Genomic DNA, 25343 nt, shown 5'->3' on the forward strand with positions numbered 1-25343 from the left:
TGTTTTATTTTAGAACCAACAGGTATCAAAATATACTTCTCTCAATATGAGTGACTTTAGGTAGTTACTTTGCAAAAAGGCAATAGACTTTGTAAGTACAATAGCTACAGTGGTTGCAATAGGCAAAACAATTTCAAACACAATTTAACATTGAGCTCAATGGGTTTTGCTAGATAAATGCAGTTGATTACTTTATGGATTACTTTTCTAACTCCAGGACTGGATCCTAGATTCTGTCCCGGGACATGTACTGTAAACAGTTAAGTAAAAGCGTTTTAGTTACAGTAGTGATTTTTAAAGAATATAAATGTATTTTCAAAGTTGACACGTAGAAACTTTTCAGTGAAAACCAAGCAATATTATCCTATGGGAGGAAATTCAAGTCACAGGTAAAGTAGGTTCTCGTTACTTTTGAAATTCAGTACTGGACTCCTAAGTCCAGCACTGGGACCTCTACCTAAGACAGGTAAGTAATTACGTTTTAGTAGTTGGTACGATTTTTAAGGAATATTTCTAGTTTGCAAAAATCGACACAAAGAAGAAATTTCCCAAAAAAGCAGTCAATGGTTTCCTATGGAAGAAAATTCAGGTTACTGGTAAGTACAGTTAGGATTACTTTTGCGGTTCAGTACTGGGCTAAAAGGTACAGTACTGGCTTCTCTCCTGATCACAGGTGAGTAATTCGGAATTCGTTATTCAGCTGATTTTAGATGAATATTTTAAAGTTTCAAAACTCCACACTTAGAAGAAATTTCAAGTGAAAGCAGTCAATGTTAGCCTATGGACGTAAAATGAGTTATCAGCTTTTAGGTAAGTACTCGACTGGTGGAGTTAAGGTTCTGGGCATAGACTCAGGGGTCTCCCAGGGTCGGAAAGGTACATTTACACCCTCAGCGGCACAGGGGCAACTGGGTGCAGAGAGAGTAGGCCCAATGCAATCCAATGGAGGGTAGGGGGCCTTTGGTTGGTGGCTGCAAGCAAGCAGGCCACGCGGCTGTGGGAGCTGAGCTCCTGGTCACTTACTCGGGGCAAAGGGCGAAGTAGAGTAGTGGTTGCACTTCCAGCGGCACTCGGGCGGCTGGGTGCAGGGTGCTTTTGAGCCGTCGGGCGCTCAATGTTATCCAATGGGAAAGTTAAAAAGTGAACAAAGGTTGCAGGCTCGAGGAAGGAGATTCTTCAGGTACGACCACCACTTCGAGAGGTTATTTGGGATTTTGGAGGAGAGGTAGGTACCCCAAAGGAAGGCACAGGGGAGCGCAGGGCGCCGGGTGCAGGGGTGCAGGGAAATCTTACCCTCAGCTGGTCACGGTTGGAGGGGTCCCTGGTTCTGAGGCTGCAGGCGACGTCTGGTTCGTCGATGAGGGTCTTTGGGCACTGGCCTTCGTGTCCCAGTCGCTGGGGGGGGACGTCCTCGTGGTTTTGGATCACTCAGGTACAGGCCGGGCTTGGCGGGTGCAGAGTGGGCTGGATTCGCAGTTTACTGGCAGACACCAGGGGTATTGCTGTTTGAGCAGAACCACTGCTCGTGGGAGTCCCAGTCTTTTGGAAGGTTGAAGGCAGGCAGGTCCTCCGGGGTTTTCGAGGTTGCTGTGCGCAGGAGAAGCCGAAGTTTCGCAGGAGCAGGTTCAAGGATCAACAAGCCTGTAGGGTTCTGGGGCCAAGTCAGTGGGCGTCGTCCTTTTGTTAGCAGCTGCACGGAAGGTCTTCATGTTTCTTGTTCTTTTTCTTGTTGCAATCGAGATCTGAGTAAGGAAAGTTCAGGGTGCCCCTCAATACTAAATGTAGGGGCGTTACAGTTAGGGCAAGGGCAGGGACCAATGGGTCCCTGTCCTGGGGTGGGTGGACCTAGCCTGCTCCTCTCCTGTGGGAGGGGGGCAAGGGCCTAGCTGTGATTGGGCAGGGCTCTCCAGCTTCAAGATGGCCGGAGCCCAGAGTCGTGCTCCACCTCGCCTCTCCCACCTGAGGTGTGGGGTTGGCATAGGCTGGCACACCCCCTTTCCTCACTTAGGTTTTCCCGCCGTTCTTCCCGCCAGAGTGGGGGTCAGAACGGATGGGGGCCAGTTGCTGAGTACAGCAAGTGGCCTGGAGAAGCTCACAAAGGCAATTTGCCTTTGAAGCTTCCCCTGGCCATCCTGGGGGAAGAGGCTTGGCACCTCATCCCAGGATGTGCATTGTTTCAGGCCCCCGAGAGCGGCAGGCTCTCGACCCAGGGGTCCAGAAACATGTCTGGTGGTGGCAGCCTTGGTAGCCACACAATCAGGACACTGGGAGCTGGTTAGGTTTCAGGGGGCATCTCTAAGATGCCCTCTGTCGTGCATTTTACATTAAATCCCACACTGGCATCAGTGCGGGTTTAATGTGCTGAGAAGTTTGATATCAAACTTCTCAGTCTTCAGTGAAGCCATCATGGTGCTGTGGAGTTCGTAATGACAACCTCCCAGCACAATATACTCTTAATGGCAGCACTGCACTTACAGTGCCCAGGAATGGCCCTGGGTACTGTAGGGGCACAGGGCTCATGCACCTGTGCCCACACCACTGGCATAGGGCACCCAGCTAGAGGTGTGACAGATGGATGCCGGGGCAGGGGGCTTCTGGGCATGGTACACAGGGATGTGTGCCACGTCGACTCTCTGTTTAATTCTGTACTTCGGCACTCAGCCTGCGAGGACAGTGTGTGGGTGTCAGGGTACAGGGCCCCTAAGGGTGGCACAATAAGTGCTGCAGCCCTTAGGGGTCTTCTCTGGGCACCATGCCCTGGGTACCTAGGGTACCATTTACTAGGGGTTGGCAGGTGGCCAGAGATGCCAATTGGGTTGTGTTAGAACCGGGAGTCTCTAGTTGGTAGAGGTAAGTACCTTAGACCAAGTAGGGACCCCTGCTTCCAGTCAGGGTGAAGGAATAACCCTCTGAGATAACCCCTGCTCACCCTCTAGGTAGCATGGCACGAGCAGTCTAGGCTAAACAGAGGCAATGTGGATTACATTTGCACTTAACACAACAATAATCCCCAATCCACCACAAACTGAGACCACACAGGTAAGTATATTTTATAAAAATATATAACTTTATCTAGTTTCAGCACGGTAAATAAGGCAGTTGTACGATAATCATTTCTTTAGACAGATGTTGTACTTAATCTTAATGGTTGCACTTATCTTTATGGTGGTACTTAATTTCAGGAAGTTCTTATGTAAAAAGATAGTCTCAAGTCTCTTTAAAGATCAGGGTTCAGAATAAGCAGTCCTGACTTATTTCAGATAAAGGTGCTCTAAAAAGAAAAATAAACGAGCAACGAACCACTGCCCACATGTACTCTGATTTGTGGGCTTCAAGCGCTTCAAATGCGCTCCTTCGCGAGGCCCAGGAACTCTTTCTCTCCCCAGGTGCAGCCTCGCGCCTTCTTGGGCCTCAGGCGCCCCAGGCCGTGCAGATCACACGCGTCCTCGCCCCGGCCGGTCCCCTGTCCTCTCCCGCCCGCTCTCAACAATCCAACGAGCGGCAGGGGAGGCGGTGCTGCTCACCTTGTGGGGGACGGCTGGCCAGGGGTGCGGGACGCCTCAGATTCCCTCGGCGGGGTCGGGTCAGTCTTCCCCGGTCCCGGCGGTGATCGCGGCGATTCCTCAGCTCCTCCAGCCGCCTCAGCTAAGGCAGCCAATCCCGTCGCGGCTCTTCAGAGGAGCCCCTCTGAACGCGAGGCCGCCAACCAATGGCAGCGCGGCCTCGCTGATGACGCTCCGCTTCCTCGCCCAATCCCTGCTCAGCCACGGCAATGACGATGCGCCGCACGGGCCAATCCCGTCGCGGCGTTAGTGAGGGGGCTTGGCTCCTTCGTCCAATGGGAGCGCGGCGGCTTCGATCTTCGGCCCTGCAGCTCCTGAACACCGAAGCAAGTTGCAGGGGGTGTTCCTGGCCCCGGGCCGCGATGGTGATTTGGCGGCAAAGGGTTTTTGAGGGCGCAGGTCCCGAATAGACCCCTCTCTCGGCCTCACAACCACTCTGGAGCGAATTTCACGAGGGGAGGCACCACAAGCCTCCGACCCTCGCTGGGAATGTGCCGATGAGCACACCGATCCCTTCCTCACGCTCCGCAGTCGAGGACCACACGTCCCAGGTCACCACAGCACGATCTTGCAGCTGCTTTTGGCAAAGTTGTAGGAACCTTTAACCCTGTGTTCCCAACAGGAGGCCAGCTCTTCTCAGGCCCTTGGAGATTCAAGTTGCAGACACAGCAAAGTCTTGGCAGTTTCAAGCAGGTAGGGTCACAGCACACAGCAAAGTCCCTTTCTCCTCCTCAGCTTTCAGTTGCACAGCAGAACAGGTCAGCCCTTAGAGCACACAGCAAGGCAATCTTCCTTTAGTTCTCCAGCCGTCCTTCTTCCAGCGGAGGTTCCTTCTTGATGGTAGGATCTTAGAATCTGATCTTCTGTAGTCAGGGGTCCTTTCCTTATACCCCTCAAAGTCTTTGAAGTCCTTTAAAGTCTTTGTGCAAGCGGCCCTGAGTCCAGTCTAAACCAGTTCTGGGGGTGGCCGAAACACTGAGGTGTTTCTGGTTTTCTTCTTCCTGTCAGCTTCAGGGTCAGAGGTGTCAGTTGGCCAGCAGGAGAGGGAGCCAGCATGGGGGGTAGGCAGGCACAGCCCAGCACTATCAGGCGCTTCTTCCTCCCACCTCCCTAGCAGCAGATGCGGCCTTTCACCCATGGCTAAGTCCGACCCCCTCCTCCGGGGGCCCTGCAGCCCTCTGTCACACCCAGACCAGACAGGCATTCCACAAACCCAGGCACACAAAGGTTTAGACAAGAGAACAGCCACTTTCTAAAAGTGCTATTCTCCATTACAGGATTTAAAAACACCCTTCACTAAAAGATGTGTTATTAAATTCTGAGTTCAGGGATATCTTTCACTTATGTCCCATCTTGTTCCTATGGGAAGATAGGCTGGTATCCCATGGGACCAGCCTCCTCCATGTTACTCTATGGAGCAAGATAGCCTTACAGCAGTGAGCACATAAAATGGCTGCAGCCCACTACCAGAGCATGTGACCTGCACTAGTACATGCTCTACCTTATCCATATACTGCACCCTGCCCAGGGGGGTACCTAGAGCCTTCCATAGGGGTGACTGAGGTGCACAGACAGGGAAGGGTCAGGCCCAGCCAGTGGAGATACTGGCCAGGGGGACAGGCAGTTACTGACTGCACACAGGCCCTGCGCTGGCAGGCCTGAGTCACCTTTTTAGGGCTACTCATGTGGGTGGCGCAATCTGCGCTGCAGGCCCACTAGTAGCATCTGTCATCACCAGCCCTGGCACACACAGTGCACTTTACTAGGGACTTCATGGTGATGCAAATATTCCAATCAGGTATATGTAATAACTATGGCAATTTACAGAGGGAGCACTTACACTCTGGCACTGATCAGCAGTGGCAGAGTGTCCAAAGCATCTAAACCAGCAAAAACGAAATCCAGCACAGCATCGAAAATACATGAGTCAGAGGCAAAAAGATGGGGAAGAACCACGCCAAAAGGTGTCAGGTCTAACACGTTTTAGTTTCAACACAGTTTTAGGGAAGGAACACAGACCCTGGGGCACCTGGTAAGCAGGAGCCCAGGGCACACTCAGTCAAAGTACATCAACAATTCAGCAAAACGTGGGGGCATACCTATGCAAGAAATATGGCACTTTCTCACATCTTGGCACCCCTTTCATTCTGTATTCACAAACTAGAAAACTGATCTGGATTGAATTATATTAAAGGATAATTCTAATTTTCAATAAGGCATTTATTGTGGAGCTTTATGAGATAAAAAATAAACGCTCATGGTTTTCATGGTATTAGTAGGTTTTACATTTTTGTTTACATTCATCCTTATTTATTGTTTGCTCGTTTGAGTATTTTTTCTTATTTATTTTGAGTTCTGTGGAAATCTAAAGTGGTGACTGGCTTGTATACATAACCTATGAATATACACTTGACAATTGGCCAGTTATATTGTACAATACACTTTTGGTGTTGTTAATGTGGGAAGATTTATTAGTAAATTTTGCAAGCTGTAAGGCACCTTTACATTTGGCATCTAAACTTTTTTGCTAACTATAGGAAGCTTTACATAGTGGACCAAAACGAGGTACAGTGTGTAAAGAGTCCAGGCAAACCCTAAAGAAATTGCAGAGGCACATATGACACCCCAAATGCTCTCTTTTGTGGTAGAGTTGGCAAGCAGTTAGGCATATCAGACGGTAGTTCCAAGGATTTACTACTCACACCAAGGCAGTAAATGAGACCCCACAAAGAAATCGGACACCAATTTATAAAAATAACACATTTTTATATAAATTTAGATACCAAGATCATCAGAATCAGGTAAGCACTTTTAGAGTTAAGGATTTTTACAGTATACAGAAATGGACACCTTTTCTGGATCGGCAATGTTATCCTATTAAGCAAAGACATGTATTGCATTTGGGCACTTGAAAACAACTTACAGAATCGTTCTTCCAGACTTAAGGGGAGTACGGGGCATGGTCCAAGGTCACATCAACAGGTCACATCAGAGAAACTCTGGAGCATCTGGGTGCAGAAGTGTGTCACAGCGCTGGGTGTCCCACTCACTTTAATGGGGAACCGTCCGCTTACAAACTGGCTGCAAGCAGAGACTGGGGCACCAGTCCAGGTGAATCCACATGGTGGTCGCCCCTTGAAGTCTTCAGGCACATTGGGACATCTTTGGTCTACTTCTCCTCTGTTTGTGGAGCACTGGGGTAGTGGTGTCTTTGGTGTTGGATCCGTTGCTGGAGTTTCTCGTGGTTGGAGGGGCCAGCAGAAAGAGGCTGCAGGCAGCGACTGTAAGTCCTGTCTAGGCAAACCCAAGTGTGGGCTTATCTCTTGTGGGTCTGGCGACCCTGTAAGAAATTGCCTCTTGACACGGTTAGCCCCCACTTTTTGTCTGGAAAATGCTGTAGTTTCAATTACAGTGCACACGGTCCCTACCAACCAGATCCCCTGTGCCAGTGCTTCTTCCCCAAAACTGTTCCACAATGGACAACTTCAGCCCCCTTTAAGTACCTAGAAAATGGTACCCTTTGTACCTAGGGCATGGTAACTGAAGAGGTTCCCATAAGGACCCCTCACCACAGCCATGCCACTGCCCCTGCAGCTTGCATGCCTTGGTGCAGTGAAAAACAACAAAGTCAACATGGCACACTACTGTGCCATGCCAACAAACACTGCTTGAAGTATAGGTAAGTCACCCCTCTAGCAGGCATTCCAGGCCCTAAGGCACGGAGCACACTATCACAGGTGTGGGTATATCTGCATGATATTTAAGTCTATTCTTAGATATTGTAAATGGCAGGGCAGCCATAGAGAGTACATGGGCTAGAAACTTGACAACTCAAGTTCCCCAGCACCATGGTGGCTTCTCTAAACCCAGGAGTATTTGGTACCAAACGACTCCCCTCAATAAACCCACACTGATGCCAGTGTGAGGCACCTTCATCGACTCAAGCGACGTCTGTTTCTTTCAGGAAACCTTGGCAAGAGGGGAGCAACTCAGGAGCGTTTTTGCTTCCTTCTCTATACCCGCAAAAGGGGGGGGGAGGGAAGGCCGTCGGGAGGGCTGACAATCTGGGTGAAAACCCACCTGGGGTGGAGTGCCAGGATCCTGGAGACATCTTCGGAGGATGTGCAAAGCATCCTTCTGGTCTGGCCTGACGCCTCCAAATTGGTCTTGGTGAATGTCTATTCCAGACCTGTTAGCCCCACAGCTGAGTCTAAAACCATCGAGGAACTTTCTATGTTCCTTACCAGGATCCCCCAGGGGGCCACTCTGGTGATAGGGGGGGACTTTAACTCCCACTTTGAGCCACTTAGTGACCTCATGGATGGAGTTACCTCTGAAGAGGATAACTACTGGAAAATCCCACCGGTGGCAGGCCCCCCGCCCAAGTCCTGGGCACCGTTGGCAGTCCAAATTTTAGCCTTAACATTAAACCAGTCAATTAGGGCTTGCAATGGCCGTGCTGGTTCAGATATACCAGCAAAATGCACTTTTAATAAACCCGGCCAAGAGGCCCGACTGGACTACATATTCGTAGAAGCATGTGCTTGGCACAAAGTTATTGACTTTAAGGTGGTACCCAGGGCCGAAAGTGATCATAACCCTTTGATTTTAGATCTCTTCTGCCCGGGTCGCTCCAAGGACGGACCAACGGGTTGGAAAGAACCAGATAAGCGGGCAATCCTCTCTAGTAACAGGCACAGAATCAGATGGGAAAGGGCAGTAACACGCCCTGACCTAGTGGCCAACATATACCTTGAGGTAGCATCTGCACTGGAAATTGTCATTGCCCTGATCCCGGGGTTTACTTCCAATCTGGCATTCGCTAAACTTGGTGTTGCCCATCAGGTATTGAGTAAAAATGTGGCCGAGATCTTGAATCCTGTTGGAAACGGGAATAAACCAGTAAGGAAAAACACCTGGTTTAACCCGGAATGCAGAAGGGCGAAATCGGAGCTCATCAAAGCACTGAAACTAAATAATAATAGAGCTTTGATTAAAGAATACAGGGCTGCCTATAGGAGTTTAATTCGCCACGCAAAAGCAGAATGGGAGGCGGATCATTGGACCAATTTAACATCAAGTCTTGCCGGAAGCAATGCTCGGCAATTCTGGCAAATTGTAAACACCGGGTCAATAGATCAAGTCCAGGCGGTGGCACCTAATCTAGCCGCCGAGGTGTGGGAAGAGCATTTTCTAACCCTCTATCGGGCTGGCGCCCCTGTGGGCTCACCAAACCTGCCTAGCCCAATACCTAATATCGAGAGGGATCTATTAGAGCATGAGTTTACTGTGGGGGAGGTGGAGACTGCTATTCTTAACCTCCCCCTAGGTAAAGCCCCAGGCCTGGACAAGATACCAGGCGATCTCCTAAAGCACGCACCTGAGGTATGGGCTCCCTATTTGACGGCCGTTTTTAATGCCATCTGGGGGGGAATGGAGGTTCCGAGTACTTGGCTGGGGGCAGAGATTGTCCCTATCTTTAAGAAGGGGTCACCTCTGCTTCCAGCCAACTACAGGCTGATCAGCTTGATCGACGTGCCCCAAAAACTTTTTGCACGTCTGGTCCTAAACCGCCTTCTAGACTGGATTGAGGAGCATTCCATCTTAAGTCCCTTCCAGGCTGGGTTTAGAAAAAAGGTATCCACCACGAACCAGATTTTCCGTTTATACATGCTCCATTGGAAAACTGTCAAGATCGGGGGAATATTCTAATACGACTTCATGCCCATACCTTTGCACAGGTCCGTTGTGGCAACTCTGGCTCATTAACGGCACGATTCCCCGTTGACAGGGGGGTAAGGCAGGGGTGTGTCTTGGCACCAACCCTGTTTTGCCTCTATGTCAACGTGGTAATCGCACACTTGAACGCGGTACAGGACAGTGATACCCCAAGGCTCGCAGGGTCTAGGATTGCAGCAATCATGTTTGCTGACGACACGTTGCTCCTTTCCAGAACCCCCATGGGCATTCAACGGGTCCTGGACGGGTTTGTTTCCTTCTGCAAAGAGCGGGGTTTGGAAATCAATACTTTGAAGACAAAGTATATGATCTTCAATCCCCCCGCAACAACTCGTCCAAACCCCATGATTGACGGAGTCAGACTAGAAAGGGTCCACACTTTTGAATATCTAGGGCTTACCCTAAATGAATCTTTCACCTGGGCCCAACATGAACAGAAATCTCACCTTAAGCTGACACAGATAGCGGGGGGCATACTAAAACTCCTGAACAGGTCATCATACAAACCGCTTGGTGCCCCACTAGAAATCTACAAACTGAGGGGTCGGGGAGCGGTGTCCTACGGGGCCGAGTTATGGGGTTTTAAAACTAGCTCTTCCCTTATGGTTGCGGAGAATAGATTCCTAAGGCAACTAACAGCTCTGCCTGTGAGCACTCTGCTAGTTCCCCTAAGAATGGACACTGGTATTAGACCCATCGAGGAGGAACTGGTGCTCAAACCCCTAACCTTCTGGAGGAGACTCTGGGTCACCCCAGAGCTAGCCGAATACAGGCGAGAATTAACCGAGGTATTGCGTTTGCCTAATGCATGTAGGCTTCCTTGGCTAAAATATGTTAAGATGGAACTTGAGAATCTAGGACTTGCGCCGCTGTGGCTATACCCGGAGCATACTTGTGCCGACATCTCACGAAATCATCTGGTACAGTTGTTTCGGGAAAACCGCATGGCCCAGTTGTCATCCAGCACTAAATTGGGCTCTCTTACAGCCAGTCTTTTGTTAATCAAGGACTCATACTTCATAGAGCAAGTGTTGGATGACATTAGTCCAGCTGCTCTGAGGAAGCTCTTTCTTCAATGGCGGCACGGATCCCTACCGATCAGATCCTTTACGTCGGACTGGTCTGCACTACTGCCAAAAATTGCCCAGGATGTATTGAAGCGATAGAGAACGAGGTACACGTTCTATTTTTCTGCCCTGCTTACTTAAACCCGAGATGTAGATGGTTATTCCAATCTGTAAAAATCTGGGGTTAAGTCATTGTCAACAGGCATACAGAATTCTGAAAACTGATCTTTCCTTGCCTGTTGTTTTTGCAGTTTCGAAGTTTATTGCAGCGATGTGGAACATCAGAAGGGCATTCCTGGCTAACTGATAATCTAGATTACAAAAGACACAACTGTGGACAATTGTGGTGTTTTATTATAATGCTGTTTTTTAAAGGAAAAACTGTTTCTTCGTTTTTAATACATCATGTGAATGCTTACTGAGGTGTTCTTTTATGACAATTTTCTGGTCGAAATAAAGATAATAATTGATTATTCTTGCTCTTACATGCCTTTGAGCATTGGCAGGGTATGAGTACTTTGTGAGGAAGAAAGTGGAAATCCTCTTCTAAAGGTTTTTTATGAATTTCTACCTCATGATAATGAGCAGCCCTGTTAAGGAGCTCGAGCTAGCCAATGAAGTATTCAGGTGGGGAAGGTCTGGAGGGATACAAATCAGGGTGATTATCTGTATTGGGATCTGTGTGGTAATTTTCCCAAGCATCAGTGTCCTGACCCTCATCCCCATCCCCTTTATCCTGTGGGTCAGGTGTAATAGGCCTTGGTGGTGAATGTAATGGTGTAATGCGCAAGTTAGGATTAGGATGAGGAGAAGAAGGAGGTGGAATATAAGGAGGAGAGGGGTTAGTGCCCACATTCTTCTTCTTAAGAGGGATATTATAGTCCTCTGGCAAGTCAGCTTTCCGTTTCTTTAGAATGGTTGTCTCAATAGGTCTTGTTTTAAGGTTTATAACCAGCTTTTTCTTCTTTGGGTCGATAGTCGACTCATTGGATGGAGGCTCTTTGTGAACAGTGTCTTTGTCTTTCCGTGGACATTTCGGCGCCGAAGGTTTCGGCTCCAAGCCTTTGGGTGTCAATGGTTTCAGCTCTGAGTGTTTGGACTTGGAATGTTTTGGCTCAGAATCTTTAGCCTTCGAGGATTTTGGCTGCGAGTCTTTGGCCTTGGAGGGTTTCGGCTCCGAGTCTTTGGCCTTGGAGGATTTTGGCTCGGAGTCTTTAGCCTTGGAATATCTCCGCTCCAATTCTTTAGGCTTGGAGGGTTTTGGCTCCAAGCCTTCGAAGTTGTAGGTGGAATCTTCGGTACGAAGGTATCTTATGTTTTGTTGCCGAAGGTGTCGGGTCAGCATCGGAGCAGGGCTGGCTCGAGCCAGAGCCAGAAGGCTTCTCTTTTTGTTTCGGAGCCGGGTCGGCAGGCGGGGCATCGGAAACGTATTGTCGGTGCTGACCTGAACCCGAGGGCAAAGGATGGACTGAAGCCTTTGCCTTATATGGAGTGGGCACAGGGGGGTCTGTACTCATGGTACGCTGACCCGCAGTGATGTCTTCCTCTTGTTCCAAGTCAGAGTCTGCCTTGGACATGGAGATTTGCTCTTCTTACTCTGTCTCTTGAGCTGGATGTTGGATACCGGAATCTTCTCCGAAGATGTCCGGAATACAGTCGCTTTGAAGCTGAAGTTGGTGGCGCCGAGCCCGACGGTCAAAAGTGTCTTTTTCTATCAGGATGATCGACACGTGTCACAGTCCTTCTCGGGGAAAAGAAGAGGTTGCAAATTCCATGCAAGTCGGTGCGTAGAAATTTAGTACTACACTCGGACATACCTTAAATGGAGTCCGTTCACATGACTGCTAGCGCAGTCGGCACAGGTAGGCCTGACGGCCCGCCTCGAGTTTTCCGATGGAAAGTTTTTCGAAGTGAGACTATGCGCGTTGAATGGGGAACCGCGATCAATAACAATACCGTCGAGGGTAGTGGATTGCGCATCGAAGGGGGCAGAAAACAGTGCCAAACTCATCACAGCAATACACATCCGAACCCGATGGTGGAAAAAACTGTCTAAGGATGGAGTCAATGCTCATGCGCGCTATCACCGAAAGGAGGAGTCCCCTACCTCGTGACTGCAAGACTTCTTAGAACAAAAACAAAGTGCAAACATCCGGACCCAACACCAGATGACGATCTATGCTAAAGCATATGATCTACAGCTCATATGCCTCGAACATCATTTTTTTCAGTGCCCACCATCCTGAAGAGGGTGGAACGTATCCAATCAGGGGTAGAGCTATGTCCTCTTTCACAGGAGGGTGGTATAAAAGTGTAGTGTAGCTATCTCAGGTAAGGAAACCATTGGTCCCTACCTACTACTCCTCCTCTAACACCCCTAAGTCTAGTATTTAGGTGGCTCCCCCGTCCTTGAAACCAGTTCCTGCTTACCTAAGTAGAGAAAGGATGAAGAATACGCAGTGCAGAGAAGAATGAAGTCACCCACTGACGTGGGCCAAGCCCTACCAGCCTGTCTGTACCTTCAAAGATCCTGCAAAGAAAACAACACCTGTCCTGCAGCCAACAGCCTCCAAAACCCCAGGGGGGACTGCCTGCCTTTAAGGAAAACCAGAACTCTAGAGGACAGAGGACCTGTCCCCAAGAAACCAAGACAAAGGACTCTGGTGCTCTCCAGAACCGCCATCGTTGATCACTCTGCACCCCATGCCTCCGGCCTGAGTCCACGTGGCTCACCAGTCCAGAAAAGGTTCCCCAGCGATCCTTAATCCAAGTCCAGTGTTGGCTGACCCCTCCTGGACTCCAAGACTATGCCTGCAGTGTAAATCCGAAGCCTCCCCCAACCGCGACCAGCTCTGGCAAGAGAAAACCGGCGTCAAAGGACACCCCTTCACCGAAGCCCCTGGGCCTTGGGGAGCTTGGCCGCCGCTGGTATGCAAATCTGGCTTTGTTCACAGGAGAGTATGTCGACTCCCTATCACCCTGCCACCCCTGACCCGGCCCCATTTGGCACCTGGCAAGGTGGGAAATTAGCTATGCAGGAGGCTTGTTGTACTGCCAGGCTGGACACACTGGCACCGAGTCTGGTTAGCAGCCCTCAGTGCACTGCCAGAGTCACAAATTAGCTTCCCGTAGCTAAAAAGGGGGCAAAAAGTGTGTGTGTGTGGGGGGGGGGGGGGGGGGGTAACTGGAACAAAAGCCCAGTCCTCCATACTAACAAGATCTTCTTATTCTTCCTCTTCATGATGAAATCTAATATTGCAGTCACACAGACACAGTTATGCTGTCTGAAGCCTAAGAGCCATTGTCCTGAGCCTTGGTATTTTCATCCATACAATTTGGAAGTGAAGGCTGAGGACGACAAACAGGAGCTACACTGACCGCAAATCACTCAGCGCATACCGCCATGTACAATTAAACTCGTATATAAATATCTGCATTGTAGTACAAAAGTGCACATCTACAGAGGTTTAAGGACATCACATCTATCTATGTCTCACCATCAGACAACTTTAGTTATCTATTGTTTAGTAGAGACCCATTGTTTTTAAATATGTTACATATATTTAGAGTGGGCTTTTTGTCAGACCCTTTCTTGCAACTGGATGGTTTAATTGTCCATCTTACTTCCCTGCTCCTGATTCAACTGCTTTCCTCCCTATTCTTGCGTTTTCCTTCCCGGGAGTATTTTGGTCTCACTGTTTTGATTGAAAATACTTCTTCTGCCGACGTCAGACCTTGCACTGCAGTGAGGGACTATTTCCTCCCGTCTATCCCTCCTCTCACTTCTCACACATCCCCTCTCTTTATTAAACTCCCTTCTTTACCCAAGCGGTTACTTGCCAAACCAGCTCCCTTAAGCTTTGAGTACCGTCTGTCATGCTATCCGAAGACCACCATCTTAAAATGTTTGTTTAATTTTTTATTTAAATCATTCCAAGATGGCTGCCTAGGTGTGCACACACATGCATGGTGTGCATTTTTCAATGTATTTTGTTAAATTTGAAACATTCTATTCAAAGATTCCTGCTGCAGATGTGTGGGCATCTGCAGCAGGAATCTTTGAATAGAATGTTTTCAATTTAACATCATCTTTGATTGGGGTTTCTTAACATGAAATGAATTGCAAATCAACGGCAATGCATGAAGTCATCTAAGAGTGGCAAACAAAAGCATTGACAAAGATAAAATATGTCACATCCTAGAGCTGTTGAATTTGCCAAGGCTGGTTTCCCTTTCTATGCAGTCAGTCTAAACATGCCTGAGGCTCATAACACAGAGACTCTCACTATTTTTCTATTTTTAAAAAGAAACACAAGCGTGGAAATACACTGTTATCCGTCTGTATTTCACGGTAAAAAATGATTTAAAGCTTGCCTGCTCCAAACTCGTCTGACAAATATACTTACCTAGGACTCAAAGTGCCCAATTTCTACTAGATGTTTTTACTCTGAAAATGGTTTAATGATGTGATATTAACAATGAGTGAATTAACTTGTTGCCAAGCTGTTTAATAAGTGGAGCAGAAGCACAACAACTTTAATGCAACCTACCGTCTCCAGTCGGTGTGATACACGTGATTTGCGTAACAAACAATACTGAAGGGATAGTTCAGGTTACTTATCACGACTCTCCTTCCTGTTCCATTCGGTAACATACACTCCAAATTCTTTGTTCCTAATTAAAGAAAAAAAACTGACCGTGAAGAGATGGACAGAAAATGGTTTCTTAAATACCTCCTGACTCCTCCCTTCAAGCATAGTTTATTTTATTACCTTGTATAAAATACTGTGGATTCCTTTTAATAATCCAATTGTATGTATACATTTAAAATAAAGAATATGTGCTAAAAGTAAATATAGCAGATGTTAACACAAGTATTCCTGACAAAAGAAGTGAAACATTAGCTAAATTAGGACACAAACTGAAATCATTAGAATCGACTTACCACACCCGCCCGTATTGAGCACCACCGCCACTCATCACACACACACTGAGCGCTTCCCTCCCCAATACTTAACATTCATTAATTTGGAAGTAGTGTTGAAACCATGGGTGATTCAAGGGAAGCGAGAGTGGCCTGCTTAACAAAGAAAACCAAATGATGGAGGTAAGGGTAACAAACTTAGAGTGTTTCTCTTTTTTTGGGGGGCGGGGAAGGCGGAAGAATGAACTACTAAGCATGGAATACTGAAAAGACGGCAAGAGTAAGCGGATGTAATGATTTTTTTACGGACAGAATTGAGAAGTTGCAAAGATGAGCTTCAGCTGTCAGACTTGTGTTGAAAGTACTGTGGAAAATGTAATTGTGTTGGGTGAATATACTGACTGACTGCCTTACAAATTTCATAAAATCAGATACTGCATTTGGTCAGTTGGAATGGGAATGAATCCCCACATGGAGCTGGAAAGGTGCATGGATCTCCAAGTAACCCAGCAAATTAGCTTTTGTCTGCTGTAACACTACTCAAGCGTGAGCAATAAGGGCATTTCTGTGTTCCTGAGGGTCGATGCCTTACCTAGTCATTTGAAAAGCCAGCAAGATCAGAAAGTCTGGTCCTCAGTACCTCAAATCAACAAAACAAGGTAGCAATTAAAATAGACAGAGGCCTTTGCAGAAGATCTGTGAGGCACCTCTACTGGATATCACTTAGGACCTGATTAAGAGTTTGGCGAATGGGTTACTCCATCACAAACGTGACGGATATCCCATCTGCCCTATTATGGGTTCCATTATGTTCCATTGGATACAATGGAACTTTTAATATGGCGGACGGGATATCCGTCACGTTTATGATAAGAGTTACTAATCCGCCAAACTCTTAATCAGGCCCCAAGAGCTGAACTTTGGGGCCTAACCAAAAGGCATTCTGAAATATGTAAAGTAGTACTCCTGTAGGACTCTTAGTACTCCTTACCAATATCCGCGTTATTATCTGCACAGGTTCTAAAATGGGTATACTATTAGTATAAATGGAAATCACTGTACCCTCTTTGCTTTTTTACTAATTGGGAGTTGGGTGTTCAATTCACAAAGGCGTTCTCCTGTAATACTACTTCCCGTACTGATCGGCTTCTGTGACTTGGCCCCTTAGGGTGGTTATTGTAAAATCTGTTAAACAACTAGGATAAGCAGCATTTTCCTAGTCCTGTTTGTAGGAGGCTTCAGAAACAAACAACTCGTCAACAAACAAGCATCAATAATGTATGCTACTAATCCAGGCCAGTTTAAAAAAGGAACACGCAACTATCACAGCAGCCACGCAGGACTGCAAGAAACAACCGTATACACTACAGGACGATTCTCAAGACCTCGGCCTGAAAAGCCACACACACGGTGCATCATGCATGGGCATAAATGAGTACGTTCGGTTTCTTTGAAATACCGAAGCCCTAATTAGGGAAAATACACCAGAAATAACGTATATAAATACAAGAGCGCAGAGAAACAGAAAGTAAAATACATTGTTGCTAGTCCGTTTATGCAGCAGACACCAAAAAAACCTTCCAAAAGGCATAAAAAAGCCAGAATAAACAATTCTACAACTCAGAGAGAAGTCTGTTACTGAAACATGAACATTGCTCAAATTAGTCACACCATGAATAATGCTATACTCCAGAAAGGCAAAGAGATTCATAATTTTATACGTTTTTCCACAAAAAGTCACAATGCCCAATACAGAATATAAACTGGAAATACCCTGCCTCAAGTGTAGAAACTTCAAAGTTTATGAACTAATACCATGTCAGTCAACAGGCCTGCCCACATCACCATTAGATATATGCAACACACAAGCACACCAAAACAATACTTAAAAAAAAATGTATAGAGCTTTTCACTACCCAATGTTCGGACATAATAATAATTAATACATATTATGGAGTGACTGAAAGGTTTTACTTAATCTCTCATCCACCACACCACCTCTTTCTACTTCAAGTGAGTTCTAGATAGGACTTCTTATATCCTGCAAGAGCAGAATCCATTAAAGTATATTGACAAAAACAATAATTAATAGCCTCGTATGGACATATTGGCCACATAAAAATGTGAGGCATGCATTCAAGGAATTCGTTCTACATATTTTAACATATCACGAAATGAATGTCTTTAGACAACTTTCTAAAATCAAAGTTACATTACCTGCATCTGCCCAACAGAGTTGTTTCGAAAAGGGGTCATAGGTTAAACCATTGGGAAGTCCAATGTCTACATTCACCAAAACCCTTCTGTTTGAACCATCTACAAAGGAGGTTTCAATCTTAGGAGCTTCTCGGTTCCAGTCAGTCCAGTACAGATTGCTGTAGTAAAAAAAAAAAAAAAAACACATAAAAAGGTCTGTCAGTTAAACGAGCATGACAGCAGCATCTAATCAGAAGGAAACCCACAGACCGCTCATTAAGCCTTTCATGTGGACTGGGTCATTTTGTTGTTTGAAGTCACGTTAAAAGAAAGCTTGGACTAGTCAGTGCTGTTGAGGCCAGCGAGTGGCAATTATTGCTCTTGAGGTATTCTGCAAGCCATTTGCCATTATGCGCGTCTTTTCAAAGACAAAGGAGGCCTTCCAAGTTTTTTGCCAAAGGAAACAGCGGCCTATTAAACTTAAATGTTTCCCGAGGCCTAGCCGTGTTTCTCTCCAACACAAGCAGGATGTTCTTTGGAGGCCTGTGAAAGCACAATTACAGGAAGTCTCAGTACCACCAGGATAATGATGCTCACACATCCTGTCCTACAGTGAGGGGGATGTGTGATATTTGTTGCAGCCTGCCACTGATGTACATAACTGTGCAGTAACATCACCTCTACCATTTACCGGGTCCACTTTTTAGTGAGCCCGTCTCATTTCATTAGGTGCTGAGTTAGTTTACACACACACACACACACACACACACACACACACCTTTAAACTGAGGATTTTTAAGGTAGTGGTTTTTTGAGGGGTGGAGGAGGGGGGCTTTATACCAAAAATGTTAGTTTTGTACACAGTGACAGTAGTAGCCAATTGTAAATGCATTTGAGAGAATATTCCGTACTACCCAACAGACAGATTGCATGGCATTCAGTCAAGCCAGGAGCCCATAAACCCAAATCTAGAATTCACTGGGAACAGCACGCATGACCGCTGTCCCAAACACCTTCTGGGCACGGCAGCAGGCACTGGGAACAGAGAGCTTTAACCACAAAAGGTGCCCAAACCTTGCCCTCCCTGCCCGCAAACCACGACATGATCTTATATTTAGAACCCGCTTGTCCGAATATTTTTTTCTTCTATTTCTGCAGGAAATGTCCTACCTGGCCCCCAACTAGTGTTTCGTGTTTGAGGTGTCGGGTCTGTGACATTTCTCGGCTTGGTCAGGCCCTTAGGGACCAGACCTTGCTTCATCCTCCCTTCTTATCATTCTGTTGCTACCGTGATGCTCCCTGCTTCATCCCTGAGCCTTGCCCTACCTCAACCGTAGGTAATGAAAAGGAGAGCATCCCGGTCATCTTGTGTTATGAGGCTTTTCCTATTTGAGAGTACATCAAGCAAAAGGTTATGGTTAAGGAGCAGACATGTACTAAAATGATCAGTCACCAAGGAGGAGTTCCATAGCTACATTTGGACTTAACCAGTGTGCCTATACTAAAATCACATATCTGCTGTCTGAAGTTACGAATCACTCACCACTATGCAAGTGGTGCCTATATAGATCAGAAAAAATATTCTAAGAAATATTTTACTACTGGATTAGTACCCATATAATAGATAAGTAGAGCAACCAGCATATCTAGCTACTATTCCACAAAACTCTGGAAGTGTGCTGTTAGTACACAGACTGTGGCTTACCCCCTAACAGAGTCCACAGTGATGGCGCGAGGATTCACAAGGTCAGTGTCAAACAGGACTTTGCGTCCAGAGCCATCAAGTTCCGCACTCTCAATTCGATCAAGGCCACTGTCGGTCCAAAACATGGTTCTGCGATGGTAGTCAATGGCAATCCCTTCTGGGCTCATGAGTCCTGTTGAGAATGACGAAACATAACTTAGCAAGGCAATGTGCACTGTATGCGGCTCAACAAGAGCAGTCCTTGGTTTGATCCTCTACCTCAAGGTTGCCGAACAGAGATCTAGGAAGGTTGAATCCATAAGAGATTTTCAGGATAGCCAGCTAAAATCTATTTGCTAACAGTGAAAGTGAATAGAACTAATTTACAAAGACTGATTATCCTAGAAATAAACGACTGAATACAGCCCTCTTAACACTACTTTGAGCATCCCTATTGTAACCAGATAAACATGAGCTCACAATCGATTTTCTTCAAATATATGACTCTGCTGTCGAGAGATAGAAGTCAGTACGCAACTCTTCAGCCATCTTTTGATACAAAGCATATATCACTTTAAAAATAGAACGAGGTCTAAAGATTAGTTTAGATCATTAAAACTGCAAACATTGATTCAGCTCTGCATTTCTGATCGTAACATTAAAACATTCGAATAATATTTTGAAATATGTATTGATGATTTATAACTAGCCCATTAATATATACTGAATGGGGACTTTATAATATTTGGTATTAAGATAAAGTATATTTTACTTTATTTTTGCAAAACACGATACCCCCAACAGCAATAAGAAAGTACATTAAAAGTTTCCTTGTTTGCTGATTAATTCAAAGAATGTATGTATAGCACTGATATGTCACCTTGTGACTACTTCTGAGTGCTTTGGCATACTTAATAGTGGCAGTGTGTTCGTGGATAAACCTTGGCGGGATATGCAGCATAAAATAAAGGGCTACGGTATAAACATTTCAACAAACTGCATTCCTTTTACAGTTGAAAATAAAACAACTTTGCCTCTTTCTGACACCCAAAGAAACACTTAACTTTTCCGTACCTCACTACCAGATGGTCTAATATTACACCGCCTGAGAATCAGGAATAGATTCACGCTCCAAAACATGCTTCCTTCCAGCAGGCCTGCTTCTCAATACCTGATGCTCAAAGCTGATACATAAAGCTCTTCGCTTGCATTTGGAAGATACTCAGGGAAAGCTTCGATTTCATAATGGCTAGCACCAACATTGTCTTTATGGCAGGACATATTCTGCGAACACCAGATTACATTTCTGTTGGGTCCAGTACGAACATATTTTAGTGTTAAACCTCAACACTAGTTCAGTAAACCATTTCTTTCCAGTATTTTCTTTGATGACCTTATCAGAACGACTTCTACTAGAATTATCCAGTTAGTAGACCATTAAAACCCAGGAATAATATTATGTAAATCAATTGTATAGGCACTGCAGTATCACAAATGGACTACAATTTTACATTACTCATGAAACCACTTAGTACAGTTTGAAAAAAATGATTTTTGAAACTACATTTTTTTTTTTATAGCCAAAAAGAAGGGTTAAGGGACAAGACGTAATCTATTAAAATGTCAAAGAAAACAGAAATCAAGGGTTTTACCTGTACTAATGATAGTTTCCGGTTCAGCTCCTGCTTCTAAACTGGCTCTGTTGATTGTGCGACCTGCAACATCTGTCCAATAAACCATTCTCGCCTTGCAGTCGTAATCAATGCCCACAACTATGGAACCCTGAAGAAAACAGAAGAAGCAACATGAATCTGCCTGTTATACCACCTGCCGCTTCTCATTCTAAGAGGAAACAAACAGACTACCTGACCAGCGTCAGCCTGCGGAATGGCTTTCAGATGCCTGCTAGGATTATTTTGAAAGTGCTCATTTGTCAACTCAATGACTCCACACTCGAAATGCAGATGTTGGTTTTCACTCCAGCAAGAACCATTTCAAACGACAAATATTAACATTGGGGAACATATCCATTCAGAACAACAAATAGTTTGCATTTACGAAAAACAATGAGGTTATAGGTGACACCTGCTCCATAATTAGTTTTTTTTGTTTTCAGTCTTTGGTGCATCACTAAGAAGGAAATCACTTCCCTTTCAAATGATTCTCTCCTTCCCTTCCATCCTCTGCATGCCTACTCTCTCTGAGCACAACCTACTCTGTCAAATGCATGTTTGCCTTAGTCTCCAGTATTGTGTTTCTGCAAATTACTCACAACTGATTTACTAGATTACGAGTTCTCCTTTCTCCGAAAGTCACACCTTTGCAACCTAACAATACCTAATCGCCTCTATGCAACCTATCTAATATCCACTAACTCCTCTATTAAACCCATCAACTATATGCATGAGCTCACATAGTCCCCACTAGGATAAGGAGTAGCAAATGATAATTGACTCATGTGCAAGCAAATATTAGTTGTATACATTATGGAGTAGTTAGATCCTTTAAGTGCAAATTAATACAGACACATAGTAAATGCAGAAAATAAGTTCAAGTATAGAGCAGGATGTGGCAAAACAATCCTTTTAAGATAACCTTGGGATTCTACACACTGGCAAACAGTTATTAGAGTGATATAGACCTACATAAATCCTGCTATCATCACTGACAGCCAGTATAAATCCTGATGGGTATTGAGCACTAGCATAATCCTGGATGTGCACAAATATTACTGGAATAAAATGTGATGGGACAATCCCTTCAAAACTTCATTGGTAGCTTCTATGTACTTAGAACATACTATGTTGGTAATATATATTGCTGTATCACAAGGATATATATATATATATATATATATATATATATATATATATATATATATATATATATATATATATATATATATAGAGAGAGAGAGAGAGGGGATTTTAGCTGTATTTCAAGGTTATTCTACAACTACAAAGCCTGATGGTAGCAGCCTTATGTAAAGTGGGGGAAACATTTATATTTGGCTTTTTGATTTTTCCAACACATAGATTGTCAAGAGTGGGATGGGAGGGGAAGATCCATGAGTGCAGTAATATCCCACTGCTGCAGAAATTGCTGGCTGTTTAGGCAACGGGTGCCTGACCAACGGAGAAACTGTGTTCTCTATTTTCATCCACACAAGCAAATCTATAAACTCATTAAAACTATCATACAGCCCCTACTGACACCACACCTCCACAAAACTGAACCAGACTCCCATCTGTGAAGGAAACGTTTGGGAAGGTCGTAACATGGACAACTGAAAGGTACTACAATTCCACACAGGTGGTAACTGCTAATATCAAAATGTAATCATGCTCCATAGATTAAAAAACAAATACCCCAAAATATAAAGCAGAACGTAACAGAGATTGTACTTTACATGTAGGGAGAGCAGTGTCTTTGCAGTTGCTTTATTAAGGCGAGTGCCATTCAAAGGTAGGACACCGATCTGCTGCCCCTGGGCATACAGGAGGAACGTGCCTTCTGCAGGAGGCGTCACATCAGTACGTGGCTCTGGTTTCGTAGTGGGAGGTGCAATAGTGGGTATACCTGAAATTAAAAAATAAATTAAAAATAGAATATGTGCGCTTTGTATAGAGCAGTAAAACACAGAGCGCAGGTGAAACAATGGTCTCAGTTAGACATGGCCTTCAGCCGTAGCTAACATACATATCGTAAATACCTTATGGAACCGGGGGTGGGGTCACTGAAATTCAAAACTGCATAATATTAAACCACTACTCAAAAATAGCTCCTTAAATTCAATTTACACAAGCAGCCATTGGCTGATCTCAGACTTCTCATTCAAGTAAAAGCACTGAAGCACTCCAGAACCTCTAACCACAAAAACCCCTGAACTCAAACATGTGACTACATGATACACAAGTGGGGTTCAGACTCTCCAGGAGAACTTAATTAGTGTGGTCTTTGTTACCATCGAACTTGACATTCTAATGAATCGAACTTGACATTCTAATGAAAAGAATCAAAAGATTCAACACTCTGGAATCAAAAACTCACTTATTACATGTTTGAAATCCTTCTTACCAAAAAAAAAACCAGAGCAGTCTACAATAACCCTTTTCTGTTCGAATTGCTCTTATGGGGTGCCCCAAGGACCTATCTTGCCACCACCTTCTCAAATCACTCGTGTTACAACTATGATGTCACTAATCATCATCAAATTCGAAAAAACCCACAATCCCCAACTCTGAAAGCATAAGCAATTGCATAATATAAATGAACAAACTGAGAACAAACAATTATCTGAAGCTCAACCGTGATAAAAAGAAAAAAGATGTAGTTGACAACACTACTCTACTTTCCTCTCCCCTTTCTTTGCCCTCCTCCCAGGGTTCCACTCCTCATCCCATGCAATTAAACGAAGAAAAAAAAACCTTTGGCATTATTACGGACTCCAATTTCTCTTCGGTATCAAAAATAAACAAAACAATCCAAACAGATTTCCACCACCTGAGATTTATCAAATGATCAGTTTTTCTCATTGCCATTTCATCTAGGTGTGGATTGCACATGCCAATCAGTATTTGGTGATCAGACTTTGGGAGGTTTGAGTACAACAGTATATAAAAAACCGACGGATGTAAACAGTGCCCTACACTTCAGAAGTGCTGATCCGTTTTCACTGAAGAAACACTTGCCAACCTCTCAGTTTACACATATAAAAAGGATCACATCAGATGAAAATCTATGCAAACAAAACATTGAAGATCAAAACCGCAAATATCAAGCCAGAGGTTACCCATTGTAAATACTTAACACAGCAGAAAAAAAGACAGCAGAAAAATCCAGGAAGGACCTGTTAGGAGCCTCCACCAAAACATCGTCCAAGTGAGAAGTTTTTGTGTTAAAATATTCCACCCAGACGGCACAAATTAAAACAATCAGAAGACGCTGGGAGATTATTGAAAATGAACCAGACTTCCAGTTTCTTTTCCCTGAACCTCCACTATTTGCACATAACAGATCCAAAAACTTATGTGAATTACTGAAACCTCAACATGAAGAGCCAACCAAACCTTTCAAGGGGATGACTAAATGCCACAATTGTGGTCAATGTAGTAACGTGATTCTTGGTGATACTTTCATGCACCCGCAGACGGGTCAAAAAATAAAACTAAAACACACATCCAACTGCAACACAGAACAAGTAATATACACTATTAAATGCCCTTGTGGCCTTGTTTATGTAGGCAGAACAAGTAGAAAGATTAAGACACGCATCATTGAACACAAAAGTAGAGTTAGAAATAAGAACACAACTTCCCCTCTGGCCTTACACTGGGGAACAGCAGGACATAATATACCGCAATTACGCTACACCATTCTTGAATGCATCCGCAATAACTCAGGTATTGACATCAACACTGCATTAGCAAGAAGGGAAACCTATTAGATAAAAACACTTGGTACGGTGGCCCCTAATGGGCTCAATGATCATCGCCAAAGAGGACTCTACCCAACTGGAGGCGATCCAACCCTGCGACTGGTCAGATCACCACATTATCACCTTCTTTATCAATGAAAAAGTTAAACCTAACCCGGCTCAACCCACCAAATCCAAAACCTGGAAAAGGGATATGAAGAATCTTAACCCCACTTCCCTGCCTCCCCACATCGGCAGTCTCCTCCTTCCCCCTTCAGGTGCCTCGGATGTTCAATCACTGACCGACCACTACCTTGACTCTATGAATTCAATAGTCAATGAAGTCGCTCCATTGCAACTGAAGAGAGTCTCCACCAAAATTTCTAACCCCTGGTATGACGGCAGACTCAATGACGATAGGCGTACTATGCGAATGGCAGAACGTACCTGGAGATCTGACCCCTCACCACTGCATCTAAAAACGCTTAAAAACAAGAGAAATGCCTACTTTAGGAAAATAAAGCGCACAAAGTCGGACTTCTTTAGCCGCCAGCTGGACCAAGCAAAAAACAGGCCAAGAAAACTGTTCGAACTAATCAAGACTCAAACAAAGACACAACCCTTACAATCAAACAGCGCAACAAGCGACACTCCACACTGTGAAGCCTTCTCTGCTTTCTTTAAGCTTAAGACCGACAACATAAGAAATGACCTCATCATGGATGTAAACCGATTCCCCAACCACACTAGAATG

At 45.1% G+C, this 25343-nt stretch overlaps 1 protein-coding gene across 1 annotated transcript in view; it reads right to left on the reverse strand.

The window, feature by feature from the left end:
• NID2 (nidogen 2) overlaps window positions 1-25343 on the reverse strand; it is a 251912-nt gene that overhangs the window by 15245 nt on the left and 211324 nt on the right. Inside the window, exons 17-21 of the mRNA XM_078659743.1 lie at window positions 22583-22752; window positions 20826-20955; window positions 19195-19366; window positions 17511-17668; window positions 14920-15043 (exon numbers count right to left, since the gene is read on the reverse strand). Of these exons, the coding sequence (XP_078515869.1) occupies window positions 14920-15043; window positions 17511-17668; window positions 19195-19366; window positions 20826-20955; window positions 22583-22752 (754 nt within the window). The remainder of the gene's footprint in view (window positions 1-14919; window positions 15044-17510; window positions 17669-19194; window positions 19367-20825; window positions 20956-22582; window positions 22753-25343) is intronic.

This window comes from Lissotriton helveticus, chromosome 9, assembly GCF_964261635.1.
Source record: "Lissotriton helveticus chromosome 9, aLisHel1.1, whole genome shotgun sequence".
Taxonomy (NCBI): domain Eukaryota; kingdom Metazoa; phylum Chordata; class Amphibia; order Caudata; family Salamandridae; genus Lissotriton; species Lissotriton helveticus.